Genomic DNA, 24,844 nt, shown 5'->3' with positions numbered 1-24,844 from the left:
GTGAGGGATGAATTCTCAAAGTGAGGGATGAATTCTCAACGTGAGGGATGAATTCTCAGCACAGCAGGCACAGAATTGCTGTGGGACAGGTGAAGGGCCACCAGCTCAGCCCTTGTCTGGGGCCAGGAGATGCTGCTCAACTGCAGCCCAGCTCCTGCAGCAGCAATTCATGCTCCAGACAAGGAGGATCAGCTTTTATCTCCACACAGACAGCCCTGACTGTGCCTTCAGAACAACCTCGAGCCCTCACCCTGAAACTTCACTCCCTGCTTACCTGAAACAACAAAACAGATGCACAAAGCTTAGCAGAGTAAAAATCACTGATTTTCCTGCTCTGTTACACCACCTGGAATAATCATAATTAAGCTCATGCTTGCCACAGAAAGCTTTGATTGCTGCCTGCCCTATCTCATACAAGGAGTTTACAGGCTGCAAGCAAAGCATATTTACATTATCACAAACTGAAAAGTCCTTTCTAAGCAGGCAGAGAGGTGAGGAGGCCACAGCTCTGGGTATCACAATCTAATGGAAACCCTGGGAATCTCCTCAAAACAGCCAGTAAGGAACAAAGTGCTCTGGAAACCAAGACAGCCACCAGGGATAGGAGGAAAACAAACTTAAAATGCAAACCCAAAAAGCCCAGGAAGGTCTGAAATGAACAGCTGTGAGTGAAGGGTACTTTAGAAATAAGAGAAATGAAAGAAAAGTGAAGTGGACAATTCTTCCACTCTATGACCTAATATTTGGGTCAGTCTGTTCCACCATTACAGAAATAAGTGGTGGAGGTTCTCACACATGAGTAGGTTAAACCCCAGGTCCTGTGGCACCAGTAAAACAGAATTTAAATCCACAGGGGAAAAAAAATGGCAAAATGTAGCATGTGATGTGGACACTAAAAGTACAAAGAAAAGAAGTGTCTTTGCTAAGGAAATTAAGAAGTAGCCAGGGATAATGAAGCTCCTTTGCTGAATATTTTTTGCCCAGGTCACAGAGATATTCACAAGGAAGATGCTCATAATTAAGCCCAAGTGTGGTTTTCAATGTCCTGGAACCTCCAGCCCTCACACAGTGATACACATCCCACATCCCTAGAGGAAAACGGGTGTCACTCTTCCAAAACAACCAGAATCTGCTTAAATAAAACACACCACTTCTGGCAGTAGCCAAAGGTAAAGGTTTATCCATGAAATTATTTGATTAAAGAGTGTCTAACAACATCTCTGTAGGAAACTGAATAAAGACTGCACTTCCCGTGCTGCAGAGCTGGCTTAAGATAGTTTAGATTTTTTGTCCAATATAAATACTGTATCAGCTATCTCCTTGCATTAGTCATTTCCTCTGCCCGAGTTCAGCACGAGGTTAGTGCGTTCTCAGATCATGGCAAGATCACTCCATAAATCTGCACACAGATTTGCCAGTTATATTGTTTTGGGGAAGCATCTTTTTCCACCATGCTCTGCCTCTGGCCACGGTTCAAAGGCTCCTTTCAATTCCAGATATGACAATAGCTATCTCTGCTCTGCGACAAAGATCATTCCACTCGGGTAAGGGGAAAAAAAAACGCAAAGAAAACGAAGAATGGAAAATATTGTGGTCAAACAAACAGGCCTTCTTCAAAGAGGAAGATAAGTCTGTGCACACTCTGCTGAGGAGGCTGCTTGGGTAACACAGGATTTCTTAGAACTGAAATAATCAGGTACAGAAATGACAGTTGAGTGCAAGGAAACGCTCAGATATTGCAAAAATATCCCAAACCAGGCAACATCTGCGACTTGTTTTCACTGTTAACTATTGCTTTATTTACTAGAAGTTGTGCTGAAGGAGATTTTTCCTAGGGGCAGGGCAGGGACAGCACTGCACTGGGAGCCTCTGCTCACACTCTGTCCCCAGGCTGGAAAAATCCTCTCAGGGGCTCCCAACCTATAAAATTGCAGTTTGTAAGAACAGGCAATACCTGTGCAGGTGAGCAGAGATGGTTCCCTTTGGGGTCTGCTCACTGCAGTGCTGAGGGCAGCCTCCCCTCCCTCCCTGGGTGTATTTCCTTTGGGATTTCATGCTGCTCTCCCTCCCCTTCTGTTTTTTGACAAGCAGCACAGTTTAGGAGATGCACTGAAAAGGTGAACACCCTTCAACTTGTGGAGCAAACCAAATGGAGTGCCTACACATACACACATATATCTCTAATTAAAGCAAATTTTACTTGTTAACTGCTTGTCTATAAATGCTTCTTTTTTTTTTTTTTTTAAATGACAATTAAAACCCTTCTTGAAGACACTATTTTGGAGTATACAGAAATGTGGCAAAGTAACACTCAGGCAGTCAACATCTGCTACTCAACCCTAATTCTGCACAGGGCACACACAGAGCTGACTTTAGTGGCTCAGAGCAGCTGAATGGCTACAAAATAAAGACAATTCACAGAGGGAGCAGTGCTCCTTTAAAGGTATTTCCAGTCAGCAGCTAGGCCTGATGTTGCTCACACTGACCACAAGTGGGAGTTTTGCTGGTTTTGCCTAAAATACAAAGCAGGCAAAATCTAAACAGAGAAATACAAACTAGAAACCTTTAAATTCCTAGTGGGGGAGAAGATAAATAACAAGTAATTTAAAAGGAATAAACTTCAAATCAATGAAGGAAAAAGAAAAAGGAGAACTCTTGCTCTTGTGATGAGAACATTTCAGGGCATTCACTTCTGTTCAGCATAAAAACACAATTTAATGAAGCTCACCCAGGCTTTGATGGTTTGTCCACCTCTTATACCCTTGATAAAACAGCATTTCAGCAAAAGCACTTGCAATTAAAGCAGTGGGGAGGGAAGTTCTTTAGCCCACCCTCTTCTATTGATAACGTTTTTATTCTAAGAATAAAAGTCATGAAAAGATTGCCCAGAGTCTCCACATAATTTTCAATACAGAAGTAATTAATTTGAAGAATTGACACTTGCTGTACTTGTTGCAGGTATCCCCTGGAGCACAAGCTATCTGTGGGAGCACTCAGTGTATGCCCAGTGCATCCTGTGGAGCTCTGAATCCCCAGATTTAACACACTGATTACTTTGTCCCAGCTCAGCCTCTCAGCCCACCTCCCCTGCCATCCCTGCCCTTGGCCTCGTGTTCACATCCCAAAGTCTTCCCAGTGTTTCAGCCCAGCTGCTGCCCAGGGAGGGAGTGCATGGCCCTGTTCCTGCCCTCCTATTGCCCTGTTCCTGCCCTCTTATTGCCCTGTTCCTGCCCTCCTATTGCCCTGTCCCTGCCCTCCTGTGCTCTGGGCGATGCTCTGAGCAGGGAGGCCAGCCCAGGTGGGGCAGGGTCACTGCCAGGCTGTCCCCATCTGTGGCTGATCCCCATCTGTGGCTGTCCCCAGCTGTTCCTGTCCCCAGCTGTCCCCAGCTGTCCCCAGCTGTCCCCGTCCCCGCGGTGCAGCAGCCCTTACCCGCACGATGATGCCCATGCGCTTGCTCTCGTAGGTGAAGGGGAAGATCTGCAGGATGGTGAAGTTGAGGATGTGCCCCCCTGGGCTCCTCAGCTGCACTGAGGACTGGTCTCTGCCCACCAGAGTCAAACCCACGCTCTCTGTCCACTGCACCAGGGCCACCTGTGAGGAGAAGGGCATGGGAGGGCTCCTGCCACACCTCCGGACGGGAGGGGCAGCAGGGGATGCAGAGAATTCCTCAGTCATTCATTCCCCAGTCATTCATTCCCCAGTCATTAATTCCCCAGTCATTAATTCCCCAGTCATTAATTCCCCAGCCATTAATGGTGCTATCAAACAGGTCCATTGATAAACACAGGTGTTCCTCCACAGCTCATCCTGGTGGCTCTTTCCCGATTCAGGCCCTTCCTGCCCACATTTGCGGGGTTTGGGCAGCCCAGCTCACGTCTGATGCAGCTGTGGCACTGCCCACATGGTCACCTCCCTGCCTTCTGCTGCCACGCTCCACTGGACACCAGGAATTTCCCCATGGAAAGGGAGCTCAGGCACTGGAACTGCCCAGGGAGGTTTGGATCCACATCCCTGGAGGTGTCCCAGGAGTTCCTGGAGGTGACACTGAGTGCTCTGGGACAGGGTGGGCACAGCTGGGGCTCCATGGGCTGGGAGGGATTTTCCACTCTAAATGATTCCATAATTTCACTCCTAAGGACAGCCCTCAGCAAGGGGCAGGCACTGGAATCCTCCACCAGCCCCAGGGTGCCCAAACCTCCTTGGGCACATCAGGGAAAGCCCTTTACAAACACTTTTGGAAAGAGAGATTTCCCAACTTGCTGTCTGTGAAATTAAGAATTCAAAATGACACATTCACCCTGAATTTACAATTTCAAAGCTGTAAACACTAATGTAGGACATTAAAAATTCATATTAATAAAACCCAATCAAAATGAGCTCTGTGGTATTCTCTGTGTTCAATAGTAACAGCTCATCAACAAATCTCAACAATTTTCCAGTGATCAGCAAGACAGCTGAAGGCTGGCTCGGACACTTCTCAGCAGAGAACCTTTCTCCCTAAACATTACAAAACCAAAAAAATAAAACCCAAAAAAAGACCCCAAAACAATCCCCAGCTTGTTCAAGGTTTAACTGAACTGCAATCATTGTTTTGACTGCAGCCTCTACTGTTTCAGGACCTACAAAACTGAGTTCTCTGCAAGCTTTCACTCAACTGCAAGCAGAGCCATGCCAGAAGATCTTTTTCCTATTTTGCTTCCCTGAGAATGCCCCAGAGTGGCCAGCTCAGCTGACACATCCATCTCAGCCTGAGCTTGCTGAGACTGAACTGCAGAAGCTGTCTGGGCAGTAACAGATGGAGCAGCAGCTGACACGAGCCCATCTATCACTGGCCCCCAGAAAGGATCAAGGGATACTTTCCCCAAACAGACATGAAATACTGGAAGTGTTTTACAGTGACATTTTCAAAGGCACAAGAGTGCTGGGCACATGGTTGCTGTCGACTTGAAGGTTAATTATCCCTTCTGCCTTTCAGGTTCTGCCTCTACTGCCTGAAGCAATCACAAATACTTCAGTTAAAAATGAAATTGATTCTGGAAAATCACACACAAGAGATAGAAATAAAATCAGAACCTGTAAATACTTGCAGTGAGTTGAGATTTTATTAATGAATTGATACAATTGGGACTAACTGAAGAAGCTTTTGTGAACTCCACTTCTTTTCATCCAAAAGCTTAAGAGAGAACCTAAACCAAACTTTTCCTTTCATAAAGTAGTCTTAAATTGTCAGATTAAAAAAAAAAAAATAAAAAAAAAGCAATTGAGTTGGCTTTGCCTTGAAAGACCTTTAAGTCAATTTGAATCAATATTTGGCTTAATATTAACAAGTTTGTGCAGGCTTACTCACAAAGATTATGACAAATCAAAGGCTCTTTCAAGCTTATCTTCCTCAAAAGTTTCTTCAAGCCATCCTCAGTGCATTAAAGTGTGCAGTTAGATAATCCTCCCAGCAGCCTCGCAGAGCAGAGATGGAGCTTGGCTTTCTAATACTCTGGTTAATAAATAATTGTTGGGAATTATTCCCAGCACGATGCTCAGCATGTGCAGCCCTGGTGAGCTCCAGGGGCCTGGGGGCACAAACCTCTGCTCCCAGCTCTGCCTGTTCAAGATCTCCTCTGCACAGACACCTCCTCCTTCCCTGCCAGCACCTCAGCCAGTCCTAGAAAGCTCTGGAAAGCAAAGCCTTGTGCAGAAGGACAGATGGACAAGCAGAACGTCAGAGGTGGCACCAGGGGACACCAGGAGCCGTGGCACCAGGAGCACTGACAGCTCTTCTGGGCTAGGATGGGCAGAACAGCTTTGCTCTGCCCCCTGCAAACACAGAACTCAAGGTGCTCTCAGCCACAGCAGAAAGATGAGAAAAATTCAAGATGCAAAAATATATATTTCCAACTTAGAGGAAGGAGAATTAGAAGCGGGTTAGAAATCCCCCAAACACCTTAAAGAGAGCCCACGTTCACTGATGAGGGAAATCAGTGATTTTTGCCAGCATTTTGCAGCTCTAACCAAGCCAGGCCTGATATGGATCTGAGCATTTCAAAGCACAGCAGCCCAGCACAGTACCCTCCGACAATTAAATTACCCAAGCCACCACTGAAGTGGATATCGACTAATAAATTTCATTCTAAAGGGACAAATTGATCCTCCTGTGCCCTGAGCTGCTCTGCAGGGTCCCCTCTGGGCTCCTGGGCAGGCAGACAGCAGGCACAGACCAATTGATCCCACACCCTTTCATGTCCTGGCAGCTGCCGCCTTCGTTGTCAGGGTTAAAGACTGCTTGCTTGCCCAGGAATCCCAGGCACTCTTATCTCTGATCAGATTATATCTATTTCATTTCCCCTGTTAGTTACTGTATGGCTACGACTGACAACTGGCTCGCAGAGCCCCAAGGCTGTAACCGATATCTGAATAAAGATACTTCAAGACTCCTAAATAGCAGCGTGCACAGGAAACAAATTTAGGAAATCCTGCTTTCTGTTACAGGAAATGAATCCTATGCCAACTGGTAGAAATTACCCTTGCTGTTAAAGTAAAGAGAATACAAGTTTTTGTACTCATTTCATAAACTGACCTTCCCTGCCATGGCAATATTTTATTGATATAGGATTTCAAAGGCTGGCTTTAACAGGAGTCCAAAGCCATTCCCCTACAGGGAATGTTATTTAACAGCATTACTCCCTTCTCAAGGACTCCACTTGTGTAGCTCCTGCATTTTGTACCATCTAGGATGACATACAGAGCACGGCTAAATAATATTTGTATATCTAAGACCCACAGACAAGATTTCCTCAGTGAAGGAAAGCATATCTGATTTCTGAACCTGCTGTAATTCTCTACTTAAGATATCACAAGAAAGGAAAAAAGAATTTAAACAATAATCTTGGAAGGATTAGTTATCATGCTATAGTAAAACAAATAAACAATATCCCCTGGGTATTTCAGACAAATTGCTGAGTAAATATTTTAAAGACAGAACAGTATAAAGAGTAAAAGTAAAAGAAAAATCGATGACTTGACTATATACCACAGTATATATGTAAATAAACAGAAATCTGTGCAAAAATAGCCTGTAAATGCTTTGGGAGAAAGAAAAAACTTAGATGCAGATCACAGAAATGACCATCTGGAAATCATTCCGAACTCATTTCAGTGCAAAGGCTTTCTGCAGGGGAGAGCAGCACGTTCAGGAGAGGAGCAGGGAGGCAAAGGCTGGGACAGGACACCCAGCACAGCCTGCCCAGGGAGGAGCTGCTGCTGGCACTTTGCTGCAGCCACAGCCATGCAGGGGGCACAGCAGAAATGCAGCTCTGGACACCACACAGAAGAAAATGGATATATAGAAATATATCTGAAACGAATGAACTGCCTACTTTGGGGGAAAAACAGTGTAGGGAATATTCTGAATGTATGTAAATGTGCAGAGCAGCTCTGTGCCAGTCTTTCAGTGGCACAACAGTCCCAACAGCCCCACGCAGCTGGGCTTCCAACGAGGGCATTTCACTCCATGCAAAGCAGTTCTCTGACAATGAGGCAAGCCAGCTTCTCTTCTGATGGCAAAGGTGGGAAGGTCATTATCAGGCAAAGCTGGTTTTGTTTGAGGCAATACTGGAAGAACCCTCTGAATGCAGTCAAAAGGGTGATTTGATCTCACACTGTCACTGGGATTCTCAGGGGAAGCCTCAAACTTCAGGTGCAACAAAAGTAACACGAGAAGCAAGCATCCAAGAAGCATAAGCAATAGATGAAACCACATTTTATTCCTCCTGTCTTCCTCACAGAAGGAAACAACACCACAATTACCTTTCCCAAATTTTGCAGGGGGTGGCAAACAGCACTTTAAGTTCTGTATTGAGCCTGATCTCCCAAATGCTCAGTGAAAGTCTCCAGTGAGTCTCTGGAGAGCTCTAAAGCCTCTCCCCACTGTGCCACCTGCACAGCCCTGGTCACACAGAGAACTGGCAGGGCCCAGCTCTGCTCTCAAACCGACCTGGGCACTTCACTCCCTCCCCAGAATTAACCTGGCCACTGGCTCTGCCACCTGCACGTGGGCTGTGCCACGGTGACAGGGATTTACAGCCTCCACACACCTCCCAGAGCCGAGCTGTGGGAGCATCCCAACCCTCCTCCACAAGCTGTCCTCCCCCAGACAAGATAAGGCTGCTCATAATTTACCAAAAGGGATCCACAGCGTTGAAATGAAAAATATACCCCAGACAAAAGGTGCAGAGATGGGGGCAAAATTCTGTGATGCAGAGGCTGACAGAACAGCCAGATACCAGCGTGGAGCTCCAGGCAGAGAGGCAGAGCAGCTGACAGGGCACTTACAGTCTATCGACAGCTTACCAGAGCAATAAACACATTAAAATATTATCCCCTTCGCTAAACCGCGGCGCCTCCCCCACGCAGCCGCGGGGTTTTTGGGCAGCCAGCAAGGTCACCCGGGTGATTTGGCAGCCCCCAGACTGACCTCGTCGGGGCTGGAGGCCTGGTACACCCGGCAGGAGTCCTCGTAGTGGCGCTCGGCCTCGGCCTGGTCGGTGACGCCGTTGGACTCGTAGACGGGGGTGACGTTGTGGCACAGCGCGATGGCCTTGACGGCCTCGTGCACGCGGCTGCTCATGGTGCGCCGCACCTTGGTGGCCAGGGACAGCCCCTTCATGGCCGGGGGCTCCTGAGGCTGCTGGGGGGACACGGGACAACACAACCAGCTCTCACCCAGGGGAATAAACCAACTTTGAGTTTGTACAGACCGCGCGCGTCCCCAGAACCGGGCACCCCTCCCACACCTCCACCCAGGCCACCCGTGGAGCTCTGCCCCAAAAACATTCATGTGTTGGGACAGCACACCAAGAAAAAGCCCCTTTTTCTTTTATTGAGGTGAGGTGACACACCCCACCTCAATAAACTCGGAGAAAACAGTTTTACTCCACAAACAGCAGTTTGGGAAATTTAGAGTCACTCGGGTTTCGTGTGCAAGAGAATATAATTGGTGAAAACACAAAACAGATGACTCGTATGGAGCTAGAAAATCTTAATTACATTCATTTATTTCTTATCACTATTTTTAGTATCAGAATGGGAGTCTTCAGATAATTGCACAATTACTAAATTATCCCAGTTGGAGAAGGGACACACAGTGATCCAGTTTCCTGCTCTGTTAACCTTTAGTGTCAAGAGGACAAAAGTTTCACTTCCAGGTCAAAGGGCCACAACGTGGTAAAAATAAGAGCAAAGAATAAGAACTACAGTTCAAAATGAATCATTGCCAGCAAATGCTTCTCATTATAAGGAATCTCACTTGGTAATTATCAAAGTTTTATGAGACATATCCATTACCAGGCTAATTCCACACGTTATTTTCCACACTAGAGATTAGGATCCATAAGATCTTCAAATTTAGTATCGCTGCTCATCAGCACTGCTGCCAAAATCCAACAGCAATCCCTCAGCTGGAGTGGACTCAGTCACTGCTCTCACACTGGACTGGCCAGTCACCCAAATGCTCCTGACAAACACTGGACACTCTGGCAAATAATTAACCAGTAGTCAAGTTTTCTCTAGAGATTCCGTATAAAATGGAGGCAAATAAAGCTGAAGTCTGGGGGTTTGTGATTTGGGGGTTTTTCGTTGTTCTTTTTTAAATACAATTATGTCATTTAAGGGTCTCAACAGCAAGAGAAGAACCAAATGCTAGGAAGGAGAAAGAGAAGAGATTGCTGGATATTGAAATAAAAGTGAATTTAGACTCAGACACGGGCACACACACTTGCATGTGATGTGAGCAACCCACAGAACAAAACAGGCAATCACGACATTATTGATGCATTAAGCATCCAGTGACCTTCACACTTTCCCAAAAGCAGCCCATAAGCATAAGGTGGATGATGAATCCCCCATCAGCCCAGTGATGTGGGACACTTTAGGGAGCAGGGAGTCAGGGAAGGCAGTGAATTGTACCTGTGTGTAAATGCTGAATATGTGGCTCTGCACCTCGTCCATGGAGTCCAGGCCGTAGGCCACCGTTCCCAGGTGGAGCCTCTTGAAAACCATCTCGTTCTGGGTGAGAGTCCCTGGGAAAAGCAGCACCATGGAGGGGAACACCACCCCATTCCCCAGCACACAGACAGCTCACCCCAGCACATCCAGGCTGCCAAAAACCCCAACATCACTAAACCCAAGAGCTCCTGCTGCTGGGGAGTGCAGGGGTGTAAATAAGAGTGAGATTCACCCCGCAGTCAATGCCAGCAGGAGCTGCAAGCACAGTTCTGGTCCCACTGGAACCAAAAAGGAACTGGAAACTACTTCAGTGGGGCCAGGATTTTATGTCAGACTGAGCCTTTCATTACAGTTCAGGGCCTCAATTCAAGCTCAGCTTCAGAAGTGTAAGACAGCAGCAGACAGCTTCTGCCTGCTATGAAAGTTATCTTAACCTGGCCTTGAAAACTAGCTCTAAAAAGTTGATTTTCATTTTGTTTTTGCCCTCAGCTTCTGTTTTTATAGCGTGCTTTAAGTGGTGTAATATTCCTGTCCCACCTTACCTAGAGCACATTCAGAACAAAACAAAAAGCAGAATTTTCAAAACCTGATTAAATCATATTGTAAAATTGTCAGGAAATTGAATGGACTAGAAATTATTTCTTTCAGTCCAAAGAAATCTCACATTATCCTCTTTTCCTGGCCAAAACCACAACAAAATCCAAACAGCATAACACGACTCAAAGCTGTATTTTCTGCAGCAATACCTGTTTTGTCTGTAAGCAAATAGGAAATCCTCCCCAGCTGCTCAGGGATAGTGCTGGACCGAACCACAGTGCCAGGGATTTTGGAATCTCTGCGGATCACCCAGCTGTACACGATCTTCCCCATGTCCAGATTCACACGTAAACTGCACAGCAGGAAAAAGAAGAATGAAAAGTATCACCAGGTAAACCTTGGAAAAAATCCTGGTGAATTGCCACAGTGCAAGGAAAGGACAACAAGTTCCACAGTGAGTCTGAGGTGCCAAAGGGGAGTTTCAGGAGAAGTTTGTTCAAAATCAGTGCTCTGGTAGCAAATGTAATTACACTGTGGTCCAAAGACAGATGATTAAATTACAATGGGAAGAGCAGATATTGTGATTTGAGGGGAAAATAGACACAGAGTAAAGACAGTGATGGATACACAGAGCAGATTAAAAATGGAACTGAAATGAATCCCAGTCCTGCATGCAAAGTAAGTTCCTCATCTACTGACTAATACAGTACAATTTAATATTAAAGTTTCATTGCCCTCTAAATGAATTCCCCTACATATCTATAAAACACCCTCCTTTTCCATTTTTTGTTCTGCTCTCATCACAGTAACCAGGTAGTCCAAACACTGACAGAAGGGAATTTAAATGCCTAATCCACAGCCTGAGCCAGTGGATGGGTTAGTAAGTGGAACAAATTCAGCAGAAACAACAAAGCAATTCTGATGTTTGAACAGTAACTTCATTTCTACTTCTGGCCTTGCTTAGGTGTGAAATGAGGAGCAGCAGAGCTCAGTCTGCCCAAGCTGGAAGCAAGGAGGAACCCCAAGCAGGCAGAGTTCTGCTGGCAAGCACTGACAGCTGTCCCTTACCTGATGGGAATGATGTTGGAGAACAGCAGCAGGAACCTGATGATCTGCAGGTACCAACGGCCTGCAAAGTGCTGCAGGGCCACCATGACCAGGGACACCACCACCAGAGCCCCAAACAGGATCTTGGTCAGACAGTTCACCTCCAGGTCAAACAGGCCAATCTAGAACAGCAGCAAGGGGAGATTTCAGGCACACAGATGAAGACATCAGCTCGGTGAAATATTCACAAAGGAGTGAACTGCCATTCCATCCAAAGAGCCATTCCCCACTAGTCACTACAAACAGATTTGAATTTATAATCAATACCCTTGCCAGCTTATTAAATGAGATTTCCATCCCTTGGAAGCTAAGCAGAGGATGCAGAGGTGTGAGAGGACTCAGCTGCCAAAGCTGCAGGCTGTGCAAACATCCCTGCACTGTCTCAGCTTTGCTACAGTGGAAGAATGCAGCAGAAGAAGCTTTTCTATTCTAACTGAGACTGTCTCATTAGAAACATATAAAACCATGGTTTTGACAATCTTATAAAAAGTGAGAAGACACAAGTAAAACAGGATGAAAAAAAGTCAGGAGAAATAGGTTCTGTTATGGTAACTATCTTAGATCACAGGCTGGAAATTGAATTATTCCTATGAAGTTGTCCCTATAGTGTGTACACAGAGTATTTGGAAGCACCTTCTTTTTAATAATGATCAGTTTCTGACCCTTGTTATTTATTATAAACCTGTTTCTTCAGCATACCTTACTTCTTGGGTTGGAGGTGTTCATCACACTGCGCAGCTCCCTGCCCGTGTAGAGGACAACTCCCACCACAGTACCTGCACACACAAAGGTTTCCTCCATAAAAATACTTCTCAGGTGGAAAGGATTTTCAGCAGGCTCATTTCAGAAGAAACCAGAAATTCAAAAAGCTGGTGACTGTGACACAACACCAATGAAAACAGACTGGAACAGGAAACATCCTCCCAGGATGTTGGAGGTGATGCAGCACCACAGATTCCATCAGCTCATGGGAAGAGCAGCCAGCTGTGCTCTACTTTCCCTGACCCCCTTTTGCTCCACTTGTCTCTCCACACCACAAATAAAAGTTGGTAGGGATGGAGGATTTCTTGGATTTCCTCCCACCACTTGGAATCCCACATTGGTGCTGCCTTCCACCAGACCCTCCTTGTGTGTCAAAATTAAACCAGCTCTGGGCTGTGGTTATTTATTGGTAAAGGCTGACACAATCTGAGCAAATCCAATGAATTCCAGAGCTCAAAGACAGAATTACCTTATTTTAAAGTCTACAATTTACTTTCAGTGTTTATCTAGATACTGCTCCTACCACAAAGTGAATCATACCAACTCCTACCTTCCTGTAACAGATGGAGCTGCTGGGAGCCCATCAGTGAATCTGAATGCTCTGTCCCACTGCTGCTGCTAAAGAGCTGAGAGCAACCAAGCTCTCAATTTTCTCCTTGCAGAAACATAATTCAGTTTAGCACCATAAATTACAGGGTTTCTAGGGGATTTCTCTTAGGAGCCACAAAGGAAAATCTATCTACCATCAGCAGTTTCAAAGCTGCTATTGCCCAGTGTTAGGAGTCTGTAAAAATGGAGAGAACCAACTCTCAAACCAGCACTGCTGCCTATTGCTGCTTTACACTCCACTGTTCCCCTGCTCTCACTGAGGATCAAAGTTTTAACAAGCTGCAAGTGACTTATTTTTAAAAAAAGGCTGATTCAAGAGAGGTGGTTTCTAAAAATATGCTGAGAAACATTCCTTTAAAAAAATACCACCCCCAAAAACAACAACAAGTCCCAGGAGCCAGATGGCAGGTGGTAAGATCATCACAATTCAGATCAGCAGATGGCACAGCTACTCCAAATCCACTGCAAACAGGCAGAGTCAGACCCAGCCCTCCTGCAGCAGATGGAGAAAGACACATTGCTCTGCTTCATCCTACAGGGGCTGCCCCAGGGAGATGGCACCACAACCCCACAGCTTCCACTCACAGCAGAGGAAAATGAATATCCACCTTTTCTCCTAACAGAAATAACCTACAACATGCTAGTTGTTATTACCACAGGAGAAACCAAATTGAGTATTGTATTGATAAGTCAGTCAAAATGAGAGGAAGCACCTGGCAGGACTAGACAAAGCTTGAGGACACGCTGCTCTGTAAAAGAGGAGTGTTTCCAGTTGGTTCACGGCCTTTTCAAACAGACTCAGTCAAATAAACCCTTTGAAATTTTATTTGCAAATGCACTGTCAAGTCTCTCCACTTGACAAGTTTAATTCCAGAACTGGACTCCAGAATACCACTCTCCTCCAGCTACTGCCCAGCAAACTCTGCAGACACACTGGGCAGGAGAGGAAAAGGCTTTTACTTTGACAAGCCTCTACAAGGGGGCATTGATTAATCTCAGGCCTCGGGAGTTTATCGTATATATGAGTCAAAATCTGTCAAAGACTTGATTTTTTCCCCTTTTTTGAGAGTATATAGGATAAACTCAATGGAAGCACTTACCTGGAAATCTTTCATCTCAGCTTCTGTTCCCCAAATCCATTTGACACCATTTCTGTTACAGATTAGGATGTCAATGTGCAGAGCAATTAAGTGCTATTCTGGTCCTAGATGCTAAAGAAGGGCCCCAAAGGCCACTCCACTTCTTTCTCATCTCAGAATGTCCAAGAGGCAATTAGATGTCAGCTCAGCTCCCCAGAGGTGTTAGGACAAGGGGAAAACCTCATTCCAACTGCTAATTTCTCCAATTGACAGAATTATTATTCCATCACAGAAATACCTTTAAAAATTGTTAACATATTCCCTTAAAAACAATTTTCCATGGCTCTCCACCTTACCTGATGCGATCACTGTGCTGGCCCACAGGGTGTTTTCTATGCTTAAACTTTCATTTACTGGAGGGTCGCTGTCCTCCTACAATGGGAAAAAGTGAAAAATAAACTTGTCAGTAATGCAAAAGAGCAGAGGATGAGAAGAGTCCCACAGAGGTGTTTGGAGAGGGATGATGAGCGAGTTGGCAGGGGAATTTCTGACAGGATGGAGGATTTTCACAAACCCTGGTGGATCCCTGGTTGATTTCCAGCCCGTGCCTGCAGACTCACCCTGGTGAAGGTCCCCACGAAGTTGTGGATGTCAATGTTGGGCTCTTCTGCGTAGACGTAGGAGCGGATTTGCAGCAGGTCCTGTCAAACACACACATCCATCAGTCAGCCACAGCTTGGTGATCTACAAAAGCCTTACCAGAATGCTCCACCAAGAGCTCCTCAGCATGACTTGGAACTGACTTGTCTCCATAGCTACTGCAGCCCAAGAGTCCCACAGGGAACACACCTGGGGTGACACCCGAGACACCCCTGGCACTTATCAGGTGTCTGCGCCCCAGAGAAGAAACCACAGCCTGAAAAAGCAGGACTGCAGCAGCCCCACGTGCTCAGGTGAAGCATGTCCACAGCTCCCAGGCAGAGACTGTGCAGGCAGGAGCTTACAGAGGCCGTGGGCAGGCGCTGGGTGCAGGTGACGGGCAGCCGCAGCTTCCAGTCCGTCTCCCCGTCCAGCTGGTCCGTGCGGAGGAAGCAGGAGCCTGGGGATGGGAACAGCAGTCAGGGACCCTTCCTCCTCTGTCCTAGGCACATCTGCAGGTAACTCATGGCATGGCTTCCCCCCTAGGGTGTCCATATCCCTCTCTGTCTGGAAACAGCGTCTGACTTACATTGGTTGATAATGGAAGGATGACGTTCCTGCATCGCATTCCTTTCCTTCCACTAGGCCAGAGCTCTCTGTGCTATACTTTATAGACACTTGAAATGTTCCCATTAATCTGTTTTCTAATCCTTCAGATCAAACATTTCCTTATCCCACACTTAACAAAACAAGCCTGAACAGTAAGTAAATATATCTGAAATGCAACCAGATTCATTTACCCTGGACTCAACCCCTACATTCTTCGATTAGCAAACAAAACCAGAGTATAACATCCTGAGAAGTGGTGCTCCATAAAGCCACTTGAGCTCCCTCTCTCTCTAAAATTTTACTATTATCTATTTCTTTCCCATTTCCAAAAGATAATTTTCCCCAAACAACCAGTGAAAGGTTAATGGCTATTTTGACAATTGGTTCCAGATGTTTACCATTCTTCTCCGACGTCCTCAGGAAGATCATGTCAGCAGGGACCCTCTGGTTCTGGGAGGAGAAGAAAGGCCATTATTGTGCAGCCAGCCCTGCACGCGTGTGCAGCGCCTTCCCCAGAGCAGCAAAGGCACAAAGAGGATTCCTTTGTCAGCCTGCAGCTTGGGGTTCAGCTTGCTTTCAATCCTCAACACGCTTCCCTGCAGAATTCCAAGTGCAGGATAATAACTGGTGCCAGCTCCCACTGACCAGACTCAAGGGTTAGGTTTACAAAAGGGCTGGAGAGTAATTCTAGAAGTATGAAGGAATCTTAAACTAGTGCTGGTTTCCTTTCAAGGAGTCCCACGTTAGCAGAAAGGTTGTATCTGGAATCTGCAGCTACCAAGTTTCTCTTTTTGCAATGACTATTTTCACACTAATGGTTTTAGAGGTCACAGCTGCTTGCAGACAGTGGGTATGAAAAACATAAAATCAGTGGATTAAGAAAACCACATTAAAAGTTGTATAAAGGGAGAAATATACCAGTATACACCAGTACCTAATGGATCACTGAGTCTCCCAGAACTGCAGGGCTTATACCCAAAGAAACACCTGGGTGCTGAGTTTGTTCCAGGTGTTTAACCTGTCCAACAGTCACAGAAAGGATAGGGAAACTTCTGATATAGTATAAGTAAGAAAATGAAGTTATAGGTGCATGCCTACAGATTTGCCCTCATTTGTAAAGATAATGATGTTATTGGTGAGGTGAAGGAACCCTGTAAAGTGATTAAATATTTTAACTTGTGTTCAACACCTGATATTCTAAGCCTATTGTAAAGTAAGTAGGAATTCAAAAGATCTCATTTTCTATGGTCATGAAAAAGAAAAAAGTACTTCACACAGGAAAGATGAATATAAAAACAAACCTTTTCCACAATGATGAGGTCACCCACTTGTATGTTTGAGCTCTTCACCTTGACAGTCCCTGCAAAGGAAAGGTGTTGGTGTTAGAGCAGAGCAGGACAGGTTTGGGGTGCTGTGTGCTGCTCCTCCCATCCCTTCCTTGCACTGCACTACGGGGGAGAAAATGGGAAATGTTCCCACCACAGGAACTGGGCAGTGCTGCCCTGTGGAGACCTCCTGAGCCCTTTGGGTGGGTCTCCCAAAAAGGGCTGAAAGCTCCTCAGGTAACAGCTGCAGACCTCAGCCCTGAGTGCAGAGAGCCCCAGCCACTCCCTAGCCATGGCTCTGAAACAACTCCTAAAACTCCTTTTTGTACTGCTCAACTCATGAACTCAAAAACACTTTCAGTGTCAGGCAGAGGACAGAGCAAGAACACAAAGTTACAGCAGGGAACCATCAAATCCAGCTCCTTTTCCTCAGGAGCCTGGAAATGTAAAGCTCAAGTCCCAAGCCAAGGCCTGAAGCTGAAGGTCCAGTGGGTCCATCCAAAATCCATCATTTCCTCCCCTGCTGCAGCTCCAGACTCTGGCTCAGCTCTGCCACCCCTCCTCTGCCTCTTGCAGGACCGACCAAGCAAGCAGAGAACAGGTCCTACAGAAATCATGTAAATATTTATTCCTGTGCAGCTGTCAAACATTTCCCAGTTGCTTTAAAACAGGGGATTAATTTAACAATTGGCTAGCAATTTCAAATCATTAGCCAGCTCTAGATTTGCCTTCTCAGACTAACTAGTGATTTATAATCAGTTAATTTGAACCCTGCCTCTATGTGTCTGTTATATTTCAACAAAAGCCTCTTTAATCTGCTGTGGTTTGAGTGGAAGTGGGGGAGGCACGTGGAGCTCACCCTGGCACGGACAACACTCCTACTGTACCTCAAAATTCACGGGCTAACTGGCCAGATAGCAGCTCAGGGGGAAAGCAGGAGGGGGAAGGGAGGGGGAATAGAAATTAGCACAAAGCACAAAGGTCACTGGGATTTTACTACTGGCAGTCCCTTCATTAGCATCCTTCTCAGGATATGCTTCAGTGTTTCTGCTCCAAATTAACAATGAAAGCCATTCTGGGCTGGGGGCAGCCTGCTGCTTTGGTGACACACTGTGTGCTTAACAACATGCTTCATCACTGCTGCTAATAAATGCAGACTTCCTTGCATGCTGTAATTATTCCTACAAATTATAAGCAGTCATGGCCCATTTCACAAATATCTCATAGGTCTTTCATGGATTCTGGAGTTTGCCTTGTGAGGTTTCTTTTTAGGTTTTTTTTTTGGTTTTTTTTGTTAAATAAAAAAAAAAAGGTAAACAAAACGAATGCTGGGCTAAAGACATCTCTGCCGGGGCAGGAAGCAAACCGGGGATTAAGAGTCCATTACGCTGGGGCTTGAAAAGAAAAGCTGCACTCCAAGAGGATCAAAAAAAGCATCCCTGGCAGTCTTCTGTATGGGCTATACAAAGTTAGGTACTATGACACTAAAAGGGTCTGACAGATAACATCTCTTCCTCCCCTTTTAATACGGTTATTCACAAAACAACAAAAAGTGCTTTGGAATATTCTCCCGTGCAAAGGAAGGGGGGCAGAAAAAGCCCGTGTGCTCTCCCCACACAGGCACAGCCATTCCCAAAGTGCAAAAAAGCTGGGGATTTGTTTAACCATATTTGCTGTATTCCTTAAAGATCACAAGCATTTATCTGGGGACTGTCAGTAGAAGCAGCGTTACCTGCAGGGTTCAGGCAAACTTTTGTAAGCTTTGCCTTAATGAGGTAAAAAAATCATTCAGCAAAAGCAAAATGAATGCCTGGACAAAGCTGTAACGTGACGATTTCCTATCATTACGCACATAAAAGGCTTTTGGGATCATTATTCTGAAAACAGGATCATCTGCTTTAAAATTTTTCCAATATGAGAAAACCCAAAGCAGCTGGAGCAGATTTGTCTCGTTCACAAGCCTCCCAACCTCAGCTGTTTGAGGGTAAAACAAAGAGGGGACCTTTCTGAGCAGCACACGTTTTTACAACTCCTGGATAAATGAGATGCCCTTTTTAGGTAGCTAATTCTGCTTTTGCAGCCTCCCTGGCCCCGTGGGTGACATCTCTGCAGTGTGCACACACCAAGGGCCAGGACCAGATGTTTCCTTTGACTCAGGACTCCCATAAAGAAACTTACTTGAATTAGTTTTATTTTGATCCTGGGAATTCTGTAATTCCCTTTTCTTTCTGTGGGGAAACTGCCACCTAAACATTGGATGTTTTCTCAGGCAGGTTTAAAACCAGCTCATAGCACAACTGTTCCACTTCCCAGTACTGATCTGCTTTTTAACTATTTTTGTAATTATAAACCTCTGTTTCATAGGAATCTACTAGATGTGCTTCCTCTAAATACACACAGGTTTATTTAGCATTTTTATCACTTTCAGTTTGCACTTCCTTAAGTTAATCAGAATAGAAGTTGGTGTTTATCACATTTTAGATAGAAATAGTCTTGATCTCTCATTAAAAAAAAAAAAACCTGTTGTTAAAACTTGTCTGGTATATGTTCATTCTCTGCTCTATCCTGATTTATCTTTTTTAAAGACAAGAAAATAATCATAATCAAATGCAAACAGTTTGCTCCAGTTTAAGCTGTGGTCTTTGATTTTATCACCAAATCTGCAGCTAAATATGATGGATGTACCAGAAAGCAGATCATTTCAAGTAATAAATATATTAGCCAAACAAGATGCCCTTTTTTACTCTGTGAGCATTTAGGTCAAAAATTCACAATAGACCTGCAAAGCTGCACTGAAGTACAGATCCAAACACTTAATTTGGAATTAAAGATGAAGCCAGAGGTTTAGTAAAACCAGTTAAAGGTATCTAAAAACATAAAAAAAAGAAAGGGAGGTGGGTTTGTTTGATGTGCTGCACCAAACTTCTGCCTTTTGTAGCCTTATGCTGTGGAGCAGGACTCGCAGAGTTTGGGAAAATATTGTTTTTTTATGGCTGGTAAATGCCAGTGATCTGTATCTTAAGTAGCACCCCGCAGTAGGAGGTCCCTTCCCACTTTTCTGTGGAGTTTCTCTCTATTATGCAGTGTTACCCAGGGAGGGGGGCTGCAGCAGAAGAAAAACAAGCCAGGAATTTGCAAGCACAGTTCGAGCTTTCCATCAAGCAGATCAGAACACAGACCCCTGAACACAGAGAGGCTTGTGGCCTTATGAATAGGGGATTGAAATTTGATTATTTTTTATAACAATCCAAACAACTCTCCTTTAAATGCAGAGCTTTCCACTAAAAAAAAAAAAAAGAAATTGCTTTCTTGAAGTTTGCTGGTTTCATCATTTGGAACATAAATGGATCATCTGGGTAAAAAGATAAAAAAGGTTTAGGGTGGAGGTTTTTTTGTCATTAGGTCTCAGCACAGGGCTGTGCCAAAGCCTGCAGCATGACCTGTGCTGCTCAACAGCAGCAAGAAAAGAAACAGCCCAAGTCCCACTGTCAGCTACACTCAAAATTAACTGTTAGATCAATATTCATTCAAATATCAAATTCATTTTGATATTTGCTGCTTCTGAGTAGCAAGTGATGGGTTCCTTTGAAAACACAGCTCCTTCCCCTGACTGTATAAAGGGGTGAGATAAATCAAACCCCAAATCCCCATCCCCAGCCTCAGCAGTCCCAGGTAATTCCCAGGGATCCTAAGGCTTTCATCAGTGGAAAAGGAGATGATCAGCTCTCCAAAAAAATTCAGTGAGGGACACAAAATTACTTTTCTCCCCAACCCATGTGACAATCATAAATAATTTTCTATGTTTTTTTCTACTCTAAACTACACTACAGAGTCTCACTCGTGTTTCTGCACAAAATTCATGTTAAATGCAGTGGCTTGAGATTTTCAGCTAGTGCCCAGCTGCCAATCCTCTTTGGTTTCTTTCACAAAATCAGAAAAGTTAAAGGACTGGGGGGAGGGAAATCATTCATGGGAAACGTAATAGCAATATGAAAAGAACTAAAGGAGAGGTCAGGCCCCTTATAGATCATTGAATAGAATCCAGAAGGCAACTCTTTTATATCTTTAAATAGATGTAGTACACCCCTCTTGGATGAGGCTTTTGTTGGTTGCCAAGCATTTTAAGTGTTGTAGTAAGAACACGTTATTAAAAGGGGATTTAATATTCAGAAACTCAAACTCCCCAGTTTGGAGGTGCCTCATAACTCCTGGCATGTGAAATACATCCAGCCCTAAGCAATTACATTTGAAAAGCAGCCTTATTCCTACAAATACAGCATACTTTTCCTACACCTAAGAAAAATCCATCTAGGAAGTTTCCACCACTGCATATTAATTCAGGGGAATAAACTTTTCTAACTAAAAAATTGTAAATGGAAAAGAATCAAAACTTGCTCAGATTCAGTTGATTCCCCTTTTAAAACAAAACCCTGGCCTCACCATCTTTGTCATGGTATTAGGAGTAACTCCATAGTGAGGCAGCAGCGGATTGCTCAATGAGAATTTCAATTTGTTAGGTACAGCACAGCTGGAAAGAACAGCCAGAGCTGAGCCCCAGCCTGGGCTCGCTCAAAGCAGGGCTCCAAACTCCTCAGAGGCTGCAGGGGATGGAAATGCAGGAGCTGATCCTGCCAGGCTGAGGAGCTACATCAGCTGCTGACAAACACACATCTCACCGTCTTTTTAGGCTCTTTAGGGTGGGCAGGGGCTGGGATGGGATTCCCAGAGCAGCTGGGGCTGGCCCTGGATCCCTGGCAGTGCCCAAGGCCAGGCTGGATGGGTTTGGAGCACCTGGGACAGGGGGAGCTGTCCCTGCCAGGCTGGGGGGGCACTGGGTGAGCTTCAGGGTCCCTTCCCACCCAAACCATTCCACAAATCCCTCAGCAAACCCCAACCTCCAGCAGAGCCACCCAGGAGCAGCCACCCGGACCCCAGGGCTCAGCAGCAGCAGCGTGGCCACAAAGCCACGTGCCTGGGAGCCCAGAGCCCCCTCCCAGGCCTGAACTCTGCTCTGGCTGTCAGCAGGGCTGGATTCTGGAGCCACGGAGCCGACCTCTGGCTGTGAGCTTGCTGTAGATCTGCGAGTTCACTTCCTTGTCCCGCATGTAGCATCGGATCTCCTCGGCCGCCTCGCGGATCACGGTGACAGCCAGCACAAACCCCTGCCAGGAGCACGGGGGGAAACAGCAGGGATCAAAAGGTCAGGGAAAAAAGTCACATCTGCCTCTAATAACAGCAATATTTATCAGTGCCAGCGCCAACAATCTGCATTTCCTTATTCTAGCCGATCTTCCTGAATACAGTGAGATGTGCTGCTGTGCAAACCCCAGTACCAAACACACAGCAGCTGCTGGAAACACACTGCTTGCTTAAGAACCTTTCCAGTTCTGCCACGATGCTCTCCACAAGCACATCTTTGTAAAGCTTAAAGCCAAGCAGATCTTTGTGAAGTTTCCCTGAAGAATGTAAATATCTCACTTCCCCTCACAGAGGAGCAACTGACACTGACAAGTCCAGGGTAGGGCAGGATCCCTCCAATCTCAGTGCTCTCCACCTCAGAGCCACTGAAGTCAGCATAGCTCACCTGGGAGGTTTCTTTGTATAGAAATTCATACAGAAACCTCTACAAACCCCTTTTTATATGTACAGCTAGACAGAGAATGCATGTGCCTTCATGTGTGTGTACACAGACACTCCACCTACACAATTAACACTCTAAGGATATTTTTGTGCACTACTCATGGTGTAATTATATGTTGGCCTGACTAAGGCTTCAGTCCTACTTTTCTGTGCATGTGAGCAGCCATTTCATTTCCTCTTGCCAGGAGGAAATGCCCACATCATAATGCCTTCCACTATATAAAAAATAATTAATTCATGCAAGCCAATTCCTTACAGGCTCAGTATCACAAAATCCTGTTTCTACCAGAGACTGTTAGCTCAGACTCACTGAGCAGGTAAAACACTCCTCATGCATCAGAGAAAATGAACTTTTTACAACTTGTGCTGAAAGTTGCAACCAGGTCCTGACTACCTCTGTCAATAAGGAACTTTAAGAAGGGACCAAGGTGAAACTGCAGGTTTCTAGTATGTACCTATATCTAAATGTGTGGTCTAATTAATTAACATTGTAATGAAACGCATTTGTTCATTTACCTAGAAATTCCTACCTGCTTTCCAAAATAAAACTAAATAAGCATCAGCTATTTTCAGCTATTTTCAGCTGTTTCAAGAGCCTTCAAATAATCACCCCAAAATATTCCCACATGTTCCAGCTGACTGTGTCACCTCATGTGTCATTCCAGCCCCAGCACTCCTATTAACAGCAGTAATGAACAAAGAATTTTCTTATCCTGCTTTCTGGCACAGACAAGTCACAACTGCCTGTACAACAGAGAGAGAGAGATCCTCTGTGGTCATGTATATTTAATTTATATAATTTACAGGACAAGATCCTACAAAAGCAGCAGCAGATTCACACAGCAAATGCAATAACAGCATTTGAGAGAGAATGCATGGAGATCCAAGCTTTAAAACAAATAGAATTTTAACAGCAGGGTCCCAAAGCTGCCCCTTCACTTCCTTCTGGCTTTTACCAGGGATCTCACTGCACTGAAAGTCCAAACCCTACAACATGCACAGCACAGGCCTCAGGAAGCAAATTAAAAATAGGATTTAAGGTGCAAAATTACATCCCACACAAAAGGCAGCACAAGAAATTTTGTCAAGCACCAAAACTTTTTTGGATGAATAAACCTTGAGTGACCTACCAGAGGAACCCAGTATGTGTAAAGTGCACCAAGCCTCATCTCAACCACGAACTGAGAGCAGGCCAAGAGCAAGAAATAAAGGTTGAAGAAGTATTTGAACTGGTTAAACAGCACCTAAAGAAAAACCAAAACAAGAAAAGCAGATAAAAAAACAGGAGGGAGGATGTTATGCACGTTGAATTAACCACCAGAAACATTTCTGCATGCTATCCTAGTGACTAAATGTTGACCTGGGGCGGTTTTGAAGCAGTTCTGGACACTCAGGCCAGGTCTGTGTCTGGTTTGCTGCTGCCCTGAGGCAGTCTTGCCATGAACTCTACCAAACACAACCCCATCGTTTTCCCCAGCTCCAGGTTCTGCACTTGTCTACTGTAAAACCACTGAAAAATGGGGAAGGCATTGGGGTGGGATGGTGAAAAGCAACTTCAGTCACACTTACCCCAGGGAGAAAGGTAAAGAAGTTGTACTTCTGGTTGTTGATGACATTGCGAGGGTATCTCTGGTCTCTCTTCTCCGGGTGGCCGAGCCAGACCGTCCGAGGCCGCGGCTCCCTCCGCCCACAGCACCTCAAGCACTCACAGCACCTGCACAAGGACCAAAGTTATTAACCAGGTCATTTCCAACACACCCCTGCCCACCTGCAGCAGCCCCAGGTGTCTCCCAGGACGCTCAGCCCAGCGCTGAGGCCACCAGGAGCTCTCTGCTCACACAGATTTCATCAAGAAATGCCCTGCCCCACGTTACAAACCCTTACTCCAGGCACGGCATCAAAGAAGGTCAGGTCCTTCAGGAAAGATGCTGAGATGTATCAGCCATCCTTCCTGCACCTTGAAAATGCCTCTCTGTTCAAAATCACCTCCCAGACCCCAAAAATGGCATTTTTCTGTTGTCACTGCTGCTTTCTGAAAGCCAATCTGTTCCAAATGCCCTTGTTCCTTTAACAACAGACCTACTGAATTTCACTTTGGGAGAGCCAGCATCAGCCAGATCCACCACCAAAAGCTTCAGAGCTCTTACACAACATCCTTCCACAAGGATTCATTCTTGATTCAGGAATTCTGCCCCAAAAGTTCAGTTCAATGCACAGCTAACAAAGAAATAACTACTGAAGGAAGTGCAGAAAGCACTCTGCAAGTCCCTGTCTTCCCAGAGCACACACACAGTGCACTGAGCAGAGCTCACAACTCCCACACAGAAGGTGGTTACCTACAAAATTAAATTTTTAATGTTTCATGCCCTGCTGGCTTGAAATAATAGAAATAAGTAATAGAAATAAGCAATAGAAATAAGCAATAGAAATAAGCAATAGAATAGAAATAGAAATAAGAATAGAATAGAAAAGAATAGAAATAGAATAGAAAATAATAGAAATAAGAATAGAATAGAAATAAGAATAGAAATAAGAATA

The 24,844-nt window shown here is 45.1% G+C and overlaps 1 protein-coding gene across 2 annotated transcripts in view; it reads right to left on the bottom strand.

Moving 5' to 3' along the window:
• ATP9A (ATPase phospholipid transporting 9A (putative)) overlaps positions 1-24,844 on the bottom strand; it is a 45,349-nt gene that overhangs the window by 13,793 nt on the left and 6,712 nt on the right. The window contains exons 2-15 of one of the 2 annotated variants that reach the window (XM_015647756.2): positions 23,876-24,020; positions 23,437-23,550; positions 21,720-21,828; positions 16,643-16,701; positions 15,740-15,791; positions 15,098-15,192; positions 14,714-14,794; positions 14,450-14,525; positions 12,343-12,419; positions 11,605-11,765; positions 10,746-10,888; positions 9,961-10,073; positions 8,471-8,683; positions 3,433-3,594 (exon numbers count right to left, since the gene is read on the bottom strand). In XM_015647756.2, coding sequence (XP_015503242.1) covers positions 3,433-3,594; positions 8,471-8,683; positions 9,961-10,073; positions 10,746-10,888; positions 11,605-11,765; positions 12,343-12,419; positions 14,450-14,525; positions 14,714-14,794; positions 15,098-15,192; positions 15,740-15,791; positions 16,643-16,701; positions 21,720-21,828; positions 23,437-23,550; positions 23,876-24,020 — 1,600 coding nt within the window. The remainder of the gene's footprint in view (positions 1-3,432; positions 3,595-8,470; positions 8,684-9,960; positions 10,074-10,745; positions 10,889-11,604; positions 11,766-12,342; positions 12,420-14,449; positions 14,526-14,713; positions 14,795-15,097; positions 15,193-15,739; positions 15,792-16,642; positions 16,702-21,719; positions 21,829-23,436; positions 23,551-23,875; positions 24,021-24,844) is intronic. The other variant, XM_015647757.2, reaches the window with a different exon arrangement.

Source organism: Parus major, chromosome 20, assembly GCF_001522545.3.
Source record: "Parus major isolate Abel chromosome 20, Parus_major1.1, whole genome shotgun sequence".
NCBI classification, from domain to species: Eukaryota; Metazoa; Chordata; class Aves; order Passeriformes; family Paridae; genus Parus; species Parus major.
The sequence above is the reverse complement of the archived record's forward strand: the minus strand, read 5'-3'. Positions and strand labels throughout refer to the sequence as shown.